Source organism: Tauraco erythrolophus, chromosome 7 (assembly GCF_009769465.1).
Source record: "Tauraco erythrolophus isolate bTauEry1 chromosome 7, bTauEry1.pri, whole genome shotgun sequence".
Lineage (NCBI taxonomy): Eukaryota > Metazoa > Chordata > Aves > Musophagiformes > Musophagidae > Tauraco > Tauraco erythrolophus.
In genome coordinates, this window is record NC_141471.1 from 3,777,201 (window position 1) to 3,795,460 (window position 18,260).

Consider the following 18,260-nt stretch of genomic DNA (forward strand, 5'->3'; position numbering starts at 1 on the left):
GCACAGCAATCACTTATCACTTCTGACTGACAACGGATTACTTGCAGATGCTCTGAAATGTAAATCCTGGAGGGGGTGGGTTGGCCAGTTCATCTTTTAAAGGTTTTTCCATTAATGGCCTTGAGTACAGTTGGGTATTTACAGTGATTGTTAAAAAGATATATATATACACAATTCCTTTGTTTTTTTCACCTCTGCAAACATCAAGGAAGTGAAGGAAAGGAAAGGAGAAAGGAAAGGAAAGGGGAAAGGAAAGGGGAAAGGGAAAAGGAAAGGGGAAAGGGGAAAGGAAAGGGGAGGAAAGGGGAGGAAAGGAAAGGAAAGGAAAGGAAAGGAAAGGAAAGGGGAGAGGAAAGGGGAAAGTGGACAGGAAAGGGGAGGACAGGGGAGCACAGGAAAAGGAAAGGAAAGGAAAGGAAAGGAAAGGAAAGGAAAGGAAAGGAAAGGAAAGGAAAGGAAAGGAAAGGAAAGGAAAGGAAAGGAAAGGAAAGAAGGAAAGGAAAGGAAAGGAAAGGAAAGGAAAGGAAAAGGAAAGGAAAGGAAAGGAAGAAAGGAAAGAAAGGAAGAGGAAAGGAAAGGAAAGGAAAGGAAAGGAAAAGGAAAGGAAGGAAAAGGAAAGGAAAAGGAAAGGAAAAGGAAAGGAAAAGGAAGGAAAAGGAAGAAAGAAGGAAAGAAAGGAAAGGAAGGAAAGGAAAGGAAGGAAAGGAAAAAAGGAAAGGAAAGAAAGGAAAGGAAAAGGAAAAGGAAAGGAAAGGAAAAGGAAAGGAAAGGAAAGGAAAGGAAAAGGAAGGAAAAAGGAAAGGAAAAGGAAAAGGAAGGAAAGGGGAAAGGAAAGGGGAGGAAGGGAGGAAAGGAAAGAAAGGAAAGAAAAAAAAAAGGAAAGGAAGGTATAAAGGAAAGGAAAGGAAAAGGACAAAGGAAAGGAAAGGAAGGAAAGGAAAGGAACGGAAAAGGAACGGAAAGGAAAGGAAGGAAAGGAAACGGAAAGGAAAGGAAAGGAAAGGAAAGGAAAGGAAAGGAAAGGAAAGGAAAGAAGGAAAGGAAGGAAAGGAAAGGAAAGAAAGGAAAGGAAAGGAAAGGGAAAGGAAAAGGAAAGAAAAGGAAGGAAAGGAAAGGAAAAAGACCTACACCACCACAAAAACTACGATATTTTTTTCTTTTTAAAGGGATGGTTTTGGTTTGATGTTGACTGATTTGTTTTCCTTAGCTGCTCATGTCGCTAGGTTCTCCGCATTTATGCTGGACATCCGAATCTGAGAGCTGCTCTTGCTCAGAATGGAGAGTTGTGTCCCCCCGTTCACTCCGCTGCTCGCTAGAGAAGGATGACGATGTTTGAAATCCACAGCAAAATATCGGTTGACTTTCCAGCTCCTCCATTTTCTCTTTATTTCTGATTGCACCTTTAGGGAGAAACTTCAAAAGGTCATTTTTTATGTACTTAGCCGCTCGAGGACATGCTGACAAATTATCAAGTTTAGAAAAAAACCCACAATTTTTAAGACTGTTATTAAACTCCTCATTTCAGCAAAATTTGAAGTGACTTCTCCATGTCTGAAAGAGGTCCAGGAATGTAGTGGAAACAACAGCCCAGGCTTTGTATCTTTGACCTCAGATAATTTAGGATCAGCCTAGAGGTGCATAGCAGACATGTTTGACACTAACTCCAACATAGTTCTTTAGCTAGCTTCTTGGAAAAAGTATCCTGTTTTCATCAATGGCCAGTACCAAACACATAACAAGGAGTCAAAGAACCCAGTAACCAAAAGGTACTAGACAGTAATGAAATAGCCTGTCCACAAAGGCAGTTTGTCTCTCACCTGACATTATGGATGCATGTCTACCAAAAAGTTTGCCTCCTACTTTCAGATCATCTCTAAACAGACAACAGCTTTGGGATTCATATACATCTATGACACTCTCCTTTCCCTTGAGCTTTTTTCATGGGTAAATCACCAACAGTAAACCAATCCATGCTCAGAAATACAGTTAGAAAATAAGCAAATAATTCTACAGCTTTTCTACTTCTCATTCATCAGTGATTACCTGGCAATCTTGGTAGGTCTATGCACATGTGTGTGCATATATACGTAAGACAGTAAAAATTTAAAATAAGGAAAATCATAATAGCTCAGACCAACATTTAGGCAGATCATTATTATTCCTGACAGTAGCCTGAACCATAAGAACAAGAAAATATGTAAAGATATTCTCCCAATATAATTTTCCAGTCTCCAATGAGCTGCTGTGTCAAACATGTTCTTCTTCTCTTTAACAATCATTGACAGATTTTTCTAGAGTAATATAATTGTCAAAAATGATCAGCATATGCCAAAATGCTAAACAAGTTCTTCAGCTGTATGGACACTAACTACAGGGAGGAAAAATCCAACTGGAAAAGTTACATTCTCCTTCTAGTATCCCTAAATTTCTATTCTGGTTAAGTAAAGATATATATATAGATTAGATAGAGTATGGAGGTATATCATCTCTGTAAAAAGAAAATAGTGTTTCCATTTGTAAACAGTGTAATATACTAAACATGAACCTTATCTTACACTAAGTAATTTAGTGGAGGAACAAGACATTCTCTAACATCTTGAGAGATAAAATGTTTTTAATTAATCTGGTGTGTTGGTTTGACTATGAACCACCACCCTTTCCCTGCAAGGAGTCACAAAAAATCTGACACACTGTGCATGTTACCTTGGAAGGTGCTTATCTCCAGATTAGTTTTAGACAAGACCTTCTGGCTATTCTTTTAGCACTCAAGGAAGATAATAGAAGAAACAACAGTAGTAGGTGGGAGAGGTGGATATCCAGTAATGTCAGCTGGTGAAGTATGAATGCAGCCACTAATTCCAGCAAGGCATGATCCAGAATTCACCCTCTGAGCTACATGGAGCTGAGCCACAAATAATGCTTTAACATTTACCTATGAGTCATTTAACAGTCACCTTGACTAAGCCCATAAGCAAAGATGAACTATAAGATTGTTTAAGGAACTTGAAAAGACTGTTATTGTTATCTGAGAAGGAATAACTCGGATCAAGGAGGAGACCTTTTGTACTAGAGACCAGATATTGCATGCTGTATGTGAATGAGCATAAAACACATACTACACTAAAACTGGTAGAAATAAATGGTTTCAGCTGCCTTGAAAAAAAGAAAAAAAAAAAGTGATTTTAGGAGAATTCTTCTCCCGTTGGACTGCACAATAGATCTATATCAGTGGAGGAAAGAATGGATTAACTGTAGATATTGATCTTAAGGCAGCCTTGAGGAGGGAGTCTTTTCCATTAGTTTAGAAAACTATTATCTCAGGTATTCAGTCTGATAAACAAAGACAGAGGAATTTCAATTTGCAGATCAGAATGGGTGAATGTGAAAAAAAAAAAAAGATGGGAAGCTGTTGTTAGCAGCAGCAGTAGCAGCTGCCATGTTCTGAGAGGAATGTGAGGCTTGCAAGGTAATCAAGGGGTGCCTGGGGACCTTTCTGGGTATCTGACACCCTTGGGCTGTGTGTGGAGGGTCTGGCTGGCAGATGTCAAGTCTCATGAGAGAGGTTGGTAACGCCTGGGTGGTGCCAGCTGTCCCCATGGTCAAGTCAAACCGTGGAAAGCTGCATATAACCAGCTCCTGGGGAGTGCCCAACCAGGATTGAAAACAGGACACAGCATCTCTTGGGAGCAGCACTAGCAATAGGATGTTGTATCCATTGGGTGTAGCATCAGGAATAGGACATGGCATCTGTTGGGAGCGGCATCAGCAGTTTGTGCGACAGTTCACATAGGAAGGGCTGTGCACTCTACCAGTTGTTGGGATGCTGCCTGCTCTGCTCACCCGCAGGCTTCGGCTGCAACCCCAGTTGTCCCCTGAGCTAGCTGGTGGCTGTGCAAGCCTATCAAACAGCTTCAGGTCTCCAGGGAATTAGGAGGATTTATTAGTCAGTGCTTCGAGGTTTTTGGAAACATGGTGGTAGAGACCAGGCAAGGGCTGCGCTATGCAGCAGACAGCAATCAGCTGCCTAGTCGCTCTGGTTTGGGAAGAGTAGAGGCAGCCACCCAGACAGAGTGTCCTGTCAGGAACCTGCTGTCAAGGTGGTAGGAGGTAAAGACTGCAACCCTGCCTCCTGAATGGAGGAAGGTAGAAGCTCTACCTGCTCAAGGTGGGCTCTGGTGGAGTCATTCAGGCAGCAGGTGGAGGAGCTTCAGAAGCAAGTTAGCAAGCTATGTTGTGTTAGGGAGGGTGAACAAGAAATAGGGTGTTATTGGAGATTTTTCAAGAAGAAATATTAGGGCCTTGTGGCATTGACCTCCAAGGACCACCACACAAAGAGCTTCAATGAAGAACAGACAGCACCTTGGAGAGGAGGTTCCATTGTCTCTGGTGACCTCATGGGAACAGGTTATCACTTCACTCCCTTTCGTCTTATGTACCACTCAGCAACAGGTATTAAGCCTTGTCAGCATACGAAACCAAGGAGCAGTATTCACAGGGAGAACCTGTACCAGCAGTACATACTAAAAACTGCAAAAAGCAGTGGCAAGTGCTAGTAGTGGGTGACCCTCTGCTGAGAGACACTGAGGCACCCATCTGTTGGCCTGATGCACAGTTAAGTGAAGTTTTCTGCTTGATAGGAGCTAAGATCCCAGACGTCACAGAGAGATTGCCACAACACAGTTAGTTAAAAGCACAGACTACTGTCTCCAGCTTCTTTTCCATGTGAGCACCAGTGACACCGTAAAGCAAAGCCTGGGCAAGATCAAGCAGGACTTCATAGCCCAGGAGATGCAAGTGAAAGGAACAGATACCCAAGCTGTCTTCTCCTTTGTCTTGCCAGTTCAGAGATAGGGGTGCAGGAAGAAGTCGATGCATCATGCAGATTTATAACTGTCTTCGTGGCTGGTGTCATTGCCAGGGTTTTGTTTTCCACAACCATAGGGCATTATTCAGGGAATACAGCCTACTGGGGAGAGATAGGATACACCTACCTAGAAGAGGCAGGAGAATCTGCACTAGCAGATTGGCTGACTTAGTGAATTGAACTTTAAACTAATGAACTTGGAGGACAGTGTCAAGCTGTGACATCTGCATATTCTTAAGCAGCAGGTTGATTGAGTTCACCTACCAGAGTAGTGAGGAATGCTCCTCTAACCCTCTCCAAAGGCAAGAACTATAAGTCCTGTCACCTCAAATTTGTGTATACCGATGTGTGTAGTCTGGGCAACAAACAGGAGAAACTGGAGCTCTGTGCCCAGTCAGAGAGTTATGATATTATAGAAAACACAGAAACTTGGTGGGAAAACTCACATGACTGGAAGACCAGAATAGATGGCTACAAACTCTTTTGGGAAGATAGGAAGAGAAGAACAGGAGGTGGAGTTGCTCTTTCTGTAAAACAGAAATTTGAATCTATGGAGGTGAGATATGGAGACCATGAAAGTTCTAACGAATGTCTTTCGATCAAGATTAGAGGAATTGTCACCAAGGGGGATCTTTTGTTATGTTATCAACCTACCAGTCAGGATGACTAGGCTTATGAAACCTTACTTCGAGTGCTTAAGGAAGTCTCAGGCCAACAGAACCTGGTTCTCATGGGTGACCTAAAGTACCCAGACATTTGTTGGGCAAACAAACAATGGCACACAAGTCTTTCATCAGGTTCCTGAGGATTCGTTCCAGCTACAGATGCTGGAAATGTTGACTAGGGACAGAGCATTGATAGATTTATTGCTCACAAACCAAGAAGACTTACTTGGCAACATAACTAACTACCAATGGTAGCTTTGGATACAGTGATCATAACACTGTGCAGTTCAGGGAATTGCTAAGCGCACTGAAGACCAGTAGTAGGACAAAGATTCTGGATTTTGGAAGAGCAGCTTTCAATATGCTCAGAGCCCAGCTGCAAGGGATTCCATGGGAAGCATTCATGGACGATGAAGAAGCTTGTGAGTGCTGGGAAGAAGGCTCAAGAACAGCCTTTTGGAAGCACAAGACCAGTCCATTCCCTACAAAGGGAAAGGAAGAAGGTAGAGTAAGAGACCAGTTGTCTTAACAATGAGCTTTAGCTTAAAAGCAAAGAACAAAGCATACTGGCTATGGAAAGGCAGCTAAATACTCATCAAGGACTACAAGAACCTTTCTAGGGCATGCAGAGATGCAGTCTGGAAGCTTATAGCTCAGCTAGAACTGAAAATTGATTAAAAAGTCAAAAACAGCAAGAAAGGGTTCTTCAGATTTGTGAGCAGTAAGCAGAAGTACAGAGAAGACAAAGGCAAGTTGCTAAACAGCACAGGGAAACCAGTCACTGATAATGCTGACAAGACAAAGGTTCTCTATACGTTCTTTGCCTCTGTCTTTACTTGTGCAGCTGGACTCCAGGTCAACAGGCCAAGTAGCTACGACGACACATGCCAACTTACCAGTCATGGAGAAAAGTCTCGTCTATGGCCTCTTGCAGGTTCTCAACTCACATAAATCTATGGGACCAAATGGAGTCCACCCCTAGGTGTTAAGAGAAGTGGCTGACTGTTACAAGGCCACTGTCTATAACATTTGAAAAGTCGTGGAAATCAGGGGATATCCCTGATTTCTGGAAGAAGGTAAATGTCTTACTTATTTACAAGAAGGGCTCAAAAGAGGCTCTATTCTATTCTATTCTATTCTATTCTATTCTATTCTATTCTATTCTATTCTATTCTATTCTATTCTATTCTATTCTATTCTATTCTATGACCCAGGAAACTACAGGCCCACTAGTCTTCAGTCCCTGGGAAAACAATGGAATGAGACCTAGAAACTATCACAAAACAAATGAAGCAGGTGATTGGGAAAAGCCAGCAAGGATTTACCAAAAGCAAATGATGTCAGACTAACCTGATCATCTTCTACAACAAAATAATGTTTTCTGTCGACACGGGGAGAGCAGTGGATGTTGTTTATCTGGACTTCAGTAAAGCATTTAACATTATTTCCCACAGCCTTTTCCTAAGGAAGCAGGCAAGATATAGATTGGGTAGATGGTCTGAAAGATGGGTGGGAAATTGGCTAACAAGCCACACTCAGAGGGTGGTGAGCAATGTTTTTCACTCAGACTGGCAGCCTGTCACTAGTGAGCTCCCCTAGGGACTGATGTTGGACTCCATACCATTTAACACCTTCATAAATGATCTGGATGATGGGACTGAAAGCACCCTCACCAAATTGACTGATGACAACAGTCTGGGTGGTGAGGTGGACATATCAGATGGGGAAGTCACCTTACAGAGAGAACAGAACAGGTTGGAAAAGTGGGCTAGCAAGAACCGTGTGAAGTTTAACAAAGACAAGTGTAAAGTTCTGTGCTTGGGATAACATAACCAAAAAGCCCAGTATAGTCCCTGCCTCTGGCAGGGAGCATTAATCTGAGCCGTCATCTCTGGAAAGACCAATGTTTTGGTTTAATAAAGACATCACACAGCCCCTTTCTTGTGCTGAGACAATGTAGTGTTCAGCCTAAGGTATTAAGGAACATGGTAGATGATGAGTTACAGTAAAAGATTAAAATAGCAGTTACTCCCACAAGGAAATGGAATGGGGATGGTTAGTGGGGGAGGTTAAATATTAAAAGTCTTACCTCCCCATTCAAGAAACAATAGAGAACAGCAACAACAAAACCCTGGGTAAATGGGAGAGAAAAAGAAATGTAATTCAAATTCTTCAGTAAATGCTAGAAAATAACTGGAGTTCAAACAAACAAACAAACAAACAAATGAAAACAGAATCCTAGTATACAAAACATATACATAAATGAATAAACACACAGCCTGAGGACCGTGCATGCAAAATGGATATAATGAATAGAAATTTCTTTTTAACATAAGCAGAATTCACTGTATAATCACCTGGAAAGATCCCAGTCCCAATTCAAACACTAGTCTCTCCCGCTTACTGACATTTTCAGGAGAAAAGGCAAACACCGTGTAGTGAATTCCAAACAAGGGGATAAGCAGTAGTGTAGAGCGAGCCAGCCTCCTGTTATAACAGAGTGAAAGAACTTTAATGCAGCCTTGTAATAAACAACTTGTGCTTTAATTAGAGAAGAAAACACAGAAAATATTTTGTTGCCTCCCTTTTGGGAAATGCATACACTGTATAATTATACAAACAAATATACAACGTTCCTGCTTGTTCCCAAACAGGGATTTCACGCACGCTGGCGTTTGCTCCCACTTCTTCACACTGCTACAATAATAGCACATTCGTAAGGCTTGATACTCTGTACTGTTATTTTAATTTGCATTATTATTTATAATAATGGGATTTTTTCTACAGTGCCACACACGAGGAGGGTAATTTTGCTACGGGGTTCAGACTGCTACCATAACACAGCGAGAAACCTCTCACCCAACTGCTTAATCCCTGTGGAGTGTTTGAAATCACTTTTTTTTTTGGTGTGTGTATGTGTACGTGAACTTATTGTTGCATAGCTAAAAATTCCAAAACAGCAACACAAAGCTAAAACATGCCTTGTATGTTCTTATACTCATGACTATTTCTCAAGGTCTTGATTTTCTTCTCTTTTCTACTGTTGGAAACATAAGTGTAATTTCATTGTGCAACTAATTTCCATCGCATCAGAATAAAGAGGTTTTAGAGGGAAATCAAACTCAGCAGGTATAAACAAAAGGGCTGGAAATAAATGTGTGTACCTGTAAGCATTTAACCGAATATGGATGAAATTCCCCAAAAGCAGGAGTCCAGTCAAGACTTATGAATCAGTTTTGGCCAGTGCCATTTGCTGATTGAGCAGCAAAAAAGACCCAAGAGAAAGCAAACCTCGATCCAAAAATAAGGCAAGTGTTTTATTATAAACAAAGTGGCCTAAACCAATCTCCAGGACATTTTCAAAGGGGAAAAAATATGATTGATTCCCTTCAAGGAAGCTAAGGAGGTAGATGGAGGACAAAATAAGCTAAAAACCCATAAAGATTTTTAGAAGAGCTATATATTTTTTCAAAATCTAATGTTCACTCTGCTCATATCTATATGACACATTGCAGACACATTTGTATTTGCTAATACCAAAAATGATGTGTTTGTCTTACTGAAAGTGAAGACTTAATTAGTACATCTCCAAGAACTCTGTGAACACGCTGTTATATCAATGCTAAACTGGAAATGGAACATCAGTTCATTGCAGATGTCCCTCAGCCATACTTTGTGCACTGATGGTGACAAACACATCACAACCCTGGCCTCAAGACTGTACTAAACACACATGACTAATTGTTCTGATGCACACCAAATCTTGAGTCTTGGTGAAAGACCCCACAAACCAGAGAACACAGTTCTTGTGAATTATTCAGTTAGGCATTGACCAAAAGTTGCTTAACAAGCAAGGAATAACCTTGGAATAGGTTGATGAAGAGCGTACAGAGTCTCCAGCTTTGGTGATGGCTAGAAAAAGTAGGCGATGAAGGAGTGACTCAGTTTAATGGACTAAAAGACCTTTCAAGGCCCCTTCTAGTCCTTTTTCTCTATGGACATGTAATCAGATTAATGAAAAGGAATAGAAAAATTGTGGAAAAAATTCTAGAACAACACTACCTCCATAAACAAAAGAAGGATGTGAAGAACATGTGTGTCTTAAACTAGCTGTGGAATTAAAAAAAAAAAAATCAAATTAATGTAGTAAATGGACAAAGAAGTATCATCTCTCAACATCTGTTACCCTTTATATTCAGAATTAATAACAACAGAAGGATAAATGTTGTTTTGATTTAAAGGTCAGAATGGAATTGTCTACTATTATGTTGTATCTCACTGCAGTCACGGGAGATTAATTTGCGGAAAGATGCAGAGGAAGACTTTTTCTGTTGTCAGTTTTCTGGTATTAATTATATTTGAATAATCACACAATTAGTTTGCAGGATCTTGAAATAAAATATCATTACCAACTTATTTGAGATACTGTCTTCAATACTGTCATAAAAGTCAGGAAGAAAATATATTAAATTTAAGAAGTAACACATTCTGAAGTTTATAGGTTATGAAGATCTATAAAGAGGAAAATAAGATTTTATTTATAAGAAAAACTTGAGAGATTACTAATGACTGTGTGGATGACAATGAATTGTGTTTTTTTTCCAAGAGTATTAGGAGTAAAGAAGACTTAAAGCAGCTCCTGTGAGACATGCAAGTTTATGTGCAATGGTGAAATGCAGATGTTAAAGAATACAGTGAAATTCTCAGGAGTGTAACAGTCAAAGACAGTGAAAGATACTCATCCTCTCTTCTTCTCTCACTCTTTCAGACAAGCAAGAAACTCATGGGATGGATCTAAAAGTTTTGAGGACAATAATCACTCAGTTGGGCTTCAACTGGCTGTTTAGAAGAGAAATGTTCACCAAAAGGTCTAGCAAAAGCCTTGGTTAGATTCCAGCAGGTAGAGAATTTCTTAAGGTTAAAGCAAGGTGTATTTAAATTTTTGCTGCAGTTGATATTTTATTTTTCAGCTGCTCTTTTCCTTAAAAATAGTGTGGCTATGGAGGTGACCTTTCCATAAAGTGTTAGTACAAAAAGACACAGATAATGGTGTCCTTTGTTTTTCCTCACTCCTCTCTTGAATTATGGAAACACATCTTTATAGTAAAAGGAATAGAAAGTAGAAAGGTTGTTTAACTTCCATCAGTAGCTGAACGAATCACATCTTCATTTTTCTATTGCATGTCCACACTTATTAAGGACACTGCTGAACTATCTATGGATCTTACATAGGATATAACTGGGCATGAATTGGAAATGAAACTATACATCACATTGCATCGCTGAGTAGAACTTCCAGTGATTTCTACCAAATGATCCAGTATATTCCTATTCTGCATTTTAAAACAGGTTTCCAGAAGACAAATCAATGTTGTGATTTAAACAAACACAGTAACTGTACATCAGATGAAAAGGAAAAAATATTCTGATCAACTGTGCAGTAGATAATAAGGACCAATGGGTTCTAAGTCATCTTCCAGCTTCTGTGAATGGGATGTGACAAGGATGTATCTCTAGATTCAGAACCTGCAGACATAACTGTAAGAACTGCTGAGCTGGGTATGTGATGACATCATTTGGAATGAATGAAGAAGGCCATCAGAAAACATGAGACCTCTACATGAAAGGATCTGAAGCTCCAGAAACAATTGTGTAAGGAAATTTGTGGTTGCCATTCTTTTTTCTGTCTCTGAGAGTGAGGTGCAAACTGGAGCTTAGAGCTTACTCTCCCATCGGTTCCAGGTATCTCCATTGCACTGAAGATGTGTCTTGTGTAGCTGCTTCTGTTGGACTAATTGCAAAGTCGTGTAGCTCAAGAAAGCTGTTGCAACTTACATGAGATTTGACACATGACACTGTGTGCTATTAAGGTAAGAATAAAGTACAGAATAACTTTTACTCTAGCAAAGAGTTTGTTCCCTTGGTCGTAGAGGTTCTCACCACCCAGCATTTCAGAGACTGTCGAAAGAAGCAAAAGGTCTTCAAAACTACAGCCTTTGAAGAAAAACCATGTAGTTTTGCTTTTTAGGCCTGTCTCTTCAAAGGAAGAGAACTGTTCAGTTTAAATGTGGAGTCTTAGTTGAAATTAATTTGATCAAGTATAAACTTTTGCAGTGAAGACATCAAGGTCTGTGGCAGTCATTTGGAACAACATTAACCTCACCAAGGTTTGGACATATGTTGTGTAGATATCTATACTGAAATTGTTAATACAATCTCTCTAAAGCCAATGCAGAGAAAAATGCAATTTTAACTCATAGTTCTTGCCTGCTATAGATGCCTATATAAGAAAATGTGGCTCCTGTTGTAAACTCCCTGGGTACGTACTGAATACATCTATTAACGTATATATTCACTAGTTGAAAGTTATGGGATGACATCTATTTTTAGTTACATTAATTCCACACCTGCATTCCCTTTATTGTCCATGAAGAGTAACAGGCACGTCAGCGCAAGGACAACTCATCTGTCCCTAAGGAATGCCTTATCACACTCCAAATCTCTCCATTGGCTACAAAGGGAATCTGAACTGAGTTTGTCATCTAAATTGCTGCACTGTAGGCTTGTAAAGTTTAGATTAGAGGAATCCCATCACTTTGGCCGCAACTCAGTGATGAGTATGTACAAAAAATAATCATGACAGCATCTTAAATACAAGGATAAAGAGCAAACCATGAAGAAACAAGATGTCGTTAGTAACGAAATGCTTAATATAGCTCATGTTTAATAACCCAGAGTACCTATTTTATCACAAAGAAACTAAACATAGTTAACATGTGACTTTCAGGAACTTCAGTAATCTCCCTGGCAGATACATGACTTTTCCAAAGCATCATTAGATCTGCAGCATCACTTTCTAAGACCTGAGATAACACCTAAACACAGTAATTGATTACAACTTTTTTATTTTCCCATGCATAAATCACATCTTCGGACTAAGGACTTGAAAAGCAGTGGAAGCTTACTGAGACTTTCTTATTTTAACACAAAAAAATAAGGTTTAATTATGTTTATTGGAAGCGCACAGAGTTTTTCTGAGCTCCTGTTTGGGCTGAACTCTTCTTGCTATTAACCAGGTAGAGGATTTCACCTTAGAGAGTTGTCACTCTGCCATCTTTCTGAAACATTGCACGTATTTAATGTGACATATCTTTCTCTGCAAAGGCCCACCATGAAGTCAATGCTGCATGAGGTTGTAGATTAATTAGGAAACTTCATATCTCAAAATATCTCCTCCTAAATGTAGGTCCTAGTTTTACCTAACTGTTCTTAGACTTCAAGTTTCTCTCAATATGGAATTATGGACCTGCTGACTATTCTTCTACTCTTTTTTTCTTCTATCTGTTTTTGCACAATGTCAGTTGGTTGACTGAATCTTTTGAGCATCTTCATTGGTCAATTTCTTAAATACCTTGAGGAGATGTAAAATCACAGAGAAAATTTATTTTCATGTTTTAAACTTTTTTTTCCCTAGCTAACAAACATAACAAAATAAGCAGCTGTAAGTTATAAAACAACCTTTTTCTTTAACAACGTCAAAGATAACTTCTAAGTATTCTCCAGCAAAATGCTGAACTGTTGGATCTGTGTGGCAGGACATCTCTGAGAATGTTGATTTGCACTCATAAGACTGCTATGAAATTCAGGGGAAAGTTCATCAGGAAACATGTTGTATAACAGATTTCTGAAAGCTATGCCTCATCTGAACGAATCCTGTGGGCTTCTGGTATGAGTAACAGCGAGTGAGATGCACTACAATCAAGTGATTAATTCACGTCTCTAGACTAAAAGGCATTAATTCACATTTCTAGATGCCTCACTCTCCGTAGGTAAATCTTTGACAACCACTTCTGACTAGACACAGCATTTTGATACTAGGTTAGCCTTAGCTTGGGTGTACACTAACACAGCTTCCCTCAGATTAATGGACATAAGTTGCTTTACACCAGCTGAGAGTCTGATTCTCAATCCTGCCCTGTCCCTGTTGGTCTAACAAACTTTCAGGTGAAACATTTAGTCTCAATATGACCAGCACTCACCTCTTTGCTGTATAACAAAGAGTAACTATTAATAGTTTCTATACAGACACTACTCAAAACTGTAAATAACATCAGTGATAATTACAATTTTTTTTTTTTTTAAAAAACTTAAAATCCTTGATCGTGGTGCATCGGCAAAAGCACAGAACAACAACAAAAAAATTCTCCATGCAACAAGAACTCAACGAATGCTTGCTCTCAGGTTACTATCCCTTTGCTAATATCCATTCATTTACTTGCAACATGCGTCATACAAACACAGTAATGTCACAGGATTGCGTACACTTACAGGGTAATGGTTGATAGTTCTGACATCTTGCAAGAGTGCTGGTTAGCCCTCTTAGGCTTACAGTAGCATTTCTGAACGCAGCTGCTAAATATGACAAGATTAGCATTTTTTTCAGCATCTTGTGAATAGGCCAAGGTAGGTCACTTTCAACACATTTCATGAGACACGTCACAAAGATGGAAAGCGGACACGACAGAATGAAATTACAGCACAAACCAGCTGCTTGACTGAAGCAAAAAAATAAAGAAAGAAACGAACAAAAATACTGGCAATTGTGATGTGTTGAGTCACAGACAAACGAAAGATTGAACAACCTGGAGGCAAGCGGGCAGCGTCACGCATCCAAAATACACATGACCTTTGCAGTCTGATATTGTACAGAGGGTAACAGAACAATATATTAAATGAAAGTTGGCTGCACGCTTGTGGGGAACAATTAAATAGTAACATAAACTTGTAGGATGGAGATTAATCTAAGATGAATTTGGATCAGATGTTTCTCATTTCCATGTGCAAGTACCCAAGGTAGTGTGGATCCCTTCTTTTTAGCGAAGAGTACTTAGTAAGGACACCAAAGCACTTTTATGCCCAGCTTCCTTGATGCATGGGGAGGGGAGTTCAGCATGGAAACTGTATGTCTGACTGGTAATTTAGAGGTATCGCTTGTTTTTTGTCACACACACTAAGACAGGTGTGGTCATAAAAGCTGCAGGCACATATGCTATGGGTCAGGACAATAGTCTCTACATATTGTATTCTAGAAGAAAAATACTGTAGAGAATGGGATGTTTCCATTTATAACTAGCTCAAGAGAGGCTAGTTCAACTGTCAAGAAGGGTAATTGAAACATTGGAAGGTGCTTCGAGGGATCTGAGGGATAGGGATTTTGGATCTGTTATAGTAGGCTGAAAAACATGAGAGTTGAAAATAGTAATTTTATGCCAACTTTCAAAGGGAGATTGGTTTGGTTTGGTTTGGCTTGGTTTGTTTTGAACACATGGTTGTTTTGGTGGAATTCTCCTCAGGGAAGGCTGGATAATTACAGTATAAAAGTCTAAGTAAACTGGACATCCTTGGTCCCTTGAGAATCAACAGAGAGAATAAGTAGCCGAGAGAGAAATGCACACTTAATGGTCAGGGTATGTCTGACCTATTTTAGATGTCCACTTTAGGATGGGATGAACAGCACAGCAAACACCACTGACTACCCTGACTAAATTGCCGTTGACTATAAAGGGTAATATGATTATTTTTTTTAAAGCAATTCCCTTGTACAAGGCAAACATCTAACTTTGTTCAAACAAATCCAACTCTGTTTCTCTTGATCTGCTAATATGCAATCTATGATTGGTCTTCCCCTAGCCATAGATGGAAGATGCAGTTCATCAGCTGAACAATAGAAGAGAATAAAATGAAAACAGGTGAAGTTTCTCCCTACTGTTAATTCCTTTTAGCCAATCACCTTTACCAGAGTTTTGTTTTGTTTCCTTTTGGGTAATCAAAAGCTGACAGCTGTGTTGTTATTAAAGATTATAGCATAAGAGCTGGACAGGATACAGTATTGTGGCACGCACACGTCCAACAAAGAGAAATCATAATCATGTTTCAGCTTTCAAAATGCATCTCATTTCTTGGGATGATGCTAAGTAAGTAAGTAGGAAAATGACTGCTTCACTTACAGTATTACTTTTGCGATAAATTTTTGCACTGCCTCTGTTCTTCACGGGGCTATGTTGTGCTTTAGTTTTCAGCTCAGACTGATCAAAAACAAGAGGAGAAGTTTTTGAGAGAGTTCCTTTTTACTATGGCTGAGACTTTCAGAAGTGACTATGGATTGTGAGTCTCTCATGTTTTGATCACCTGAAACACACTTTGTCAGACCAATTTTTACCACAAGAGGGCTACTCAGCATGTGTTGAAAAGCAGTGCTTATGAAGGCATTTTAAGGCACATACATAACCTGAAAATGAAACATCTAAAAATCAGTAATCACTTTGAAAACTCTTAGTCATGGAGTGTTGTATGGGATTGTGTTCTTCAATGACATACTTAATGTTGCCATGGTAATCTGGAAAAGAAAAAAATCCCTACTCGTGTTTTCTTTACTGCTTATGCCCTGTTTTATTTGGCAGGGATTGATTTTCAAAATAAGTTTTTCTAGTGAGTAGAACTAACATGACAGCATTTGAAGTTTCCTAGAATTACCAAAAAGGACAGACTTGATTTTGAAAATAGTATCTAAGAATTAACTACTGCTCCCCACCCAATGAGGGGATGTTTACACACGGGCTTGTGATGGAAAACTTTGCCAGTACTTCTTAGGAAATCATTAATATTTTAGTGCTGTTACCTTTTTTTCTGTCATCCTATCTAATTTAGGTAGAGTCATGTCTCTGATGTTAGATATTGTAAAGTGATACAAAATCTTTAGAATTGATAGTTTTCTTCCCCTTTTTTCACCCTCTACTTTTTTCTTAAACTTCATTTATTTATTTATTCTCAAAATAGAAGAATTCATGGAAGAAAGGGAGAAAGAGAGAAGAGACAGAGGAGGCAGGAACCAGAAAGAAATGGAAATGAAAAAAAAATAGCTAAATAAGAGAAAAATAATGCAAATGATATTATGGATATCAAAACATTACATTAATTAGGGCAGGATCCTCAGATCTCTGTGGGCACACACAGAATGGAATTGGTCACATCTAACTATATGTATTTAAGACAAATTTAAGCTGAACTATCACCCTTAACTCAGTCAATTATGGAAAGAAACAGGCACTTCCAGAGGCTGAGCTGACTTGTGTAACAGAGGTCGTAGACATATGGGATGCATTGTCTTATGGAGGTGCCCTGGTCTCCCAGTTTGACCATAGACGACGACTAAGACTGCTCAGATTGAATACGAGACTTTAGACAGCTAAAGGCAAACAAGCTGAGTCTCACCGCATGTGTCCTGTGCATGGACTGCAGCTGCATCTGGGAGGAAGAGGGAGGGTGCTAGGGTGGAAGGGGAAAGAAAAAGTTAAACATTCCCAGGATTCAATGAGTGATGTATGATGTGGCTGAAGACCATCTTGTCAGACTGAACACCTTGATGTCTGGAGAGTTAATGCAAATGAGAGTACACAAATTTGAGGCAAAAGGTAGTTGCAATTCAATTCTAAAGACTTTTTAGGTTTCTCAGAGGTGCTTAAGAGAAGTAAAATGAGCATGCTGATTCAGGGGAACCAAGTTCTGCTCTATTACCAAGGCCATGTAGATTCATAACGAAAAAGATCAGGGTTCTGAGTTTAGGTTACTAACAGCAAGCAGGGAACGATAGAGTTTGTGGGTTGTCTCTAAATGTGCTGAAGGGGAATCTTTTGGGAGACAAAATAAAGATAAAAGTTGATTCATGCAAACTAAAAATGTGCCTCATTAAGAATCTTTGTGCGCTCTGCTCAAGTAATTTTATGTAAACTCACTACAAGTAGGATTGGCAATCAGGCAGTAGGAGGAGAGGAATGTAGAAATAAATCAATGAAACAAAGTACTGAAAATACAGGAAAAAGTTAACCAAAGCAAAACCAGAAAGATTGTATGGGAGAGAGAGAAAAAAAATAAATTGAGCCATAACATCTATTATTTATGCTACATGCCTACTTATCTACAGCTGATATTGCTACAGGTTGAGAGATTTCTTTTCCTTGCTACTTCATGGCTAAGAATTTCCTGAAGCTAGACTTGTTTCCTGGCCAAAACATCAACTACATTTACAAAAACCTTGGATTTACAGATCAGATATAAATAGTTTGGAAAACTGAACTAATTCTGTGAGCAGAAAACAGACTATATAATTCCATCCAGCTGCAGGCCCTGATCTGCTGTGTGCAAGCAGACTCATGCATCCCTTTCATCCAGACACAGAATAAGCATGGATGCTTCTCAGCAAAGTTGTTATTTAGTTCCACCTCATCTAATTTTTGAAGTTTACAATATAGGTGTATGACTTTTGCCTTGTCAACCCATGTTAGCTTTGCAGTCAGTGGTGAAAAACAGGCCATAAAGTGAGGTTTATCCGACCTATTTTAAACATCTTGTTTAGAATGAAATAAGTTGTACCAGTGATTTTATTCTCTGGACCGGGTAGATCTCTACTGACTGTGGAAGGAATGATTATTTTGTTAAATCAGGTGGATCTCATGCTGTCTTGCTAAAAGTACAAGTATTGTTGTGCTCTTCATAAAAAAAAGGCAACTCTCTTTCTCTACTCTTCAATTGAAAGCAAGTCCAAAAGTCTTAGGCTAGTCACCTTTTGTCCAAGTCTTAGTCTTGTTCACCTTTTCTCCAAGTCATAGTCTTGTTACCTATAGCTCTGCTTTTTACTGCTAACATCACCAAACCACAAGCACTTTCCCCTGACT

The 18,260-nt window shown here is 39.3% G+C and overlaps 1 protein-coding gene across 1 annotated transcript in view; it reads right to left on the reverse strand.

Annotated features, from left to right (window-relative positions):
- Nucleotides 1-1,203: 1,203 nt before the first annotated feature.
- ADCYAP1R1 (ADCYAP receptor type I) overlaps nt 1,204-18,260 on the reverse strand; it is a 91,671-nt gene continuing 74,614 nt past the window's right edge. Inside the window, exons 13-17 of the mRNA XM_086614831.1 lie at nt 16,801-16,854; nt 13,858-13,941; nt 7,887-8,016; nt 7,619-7,660; nt 1,204-1,413 (exon numbers count right to left, since the gene is read on the reverse strand). Of these exons, the coding sequence (XP_086470957.1) occupies nt 1,204-1,413; nt 7,619-7,660; nt 7,887-8,016; nt 13,858-13,941; nt 16,801-16,854 (520 nt within the window). The remainder of the gene's footprint in view (nt 1,414-7,618; nt 7,661-7,886; nt 8,017-13,857; nt 13,942-16,800; nt 16,855-18,260) is intronic.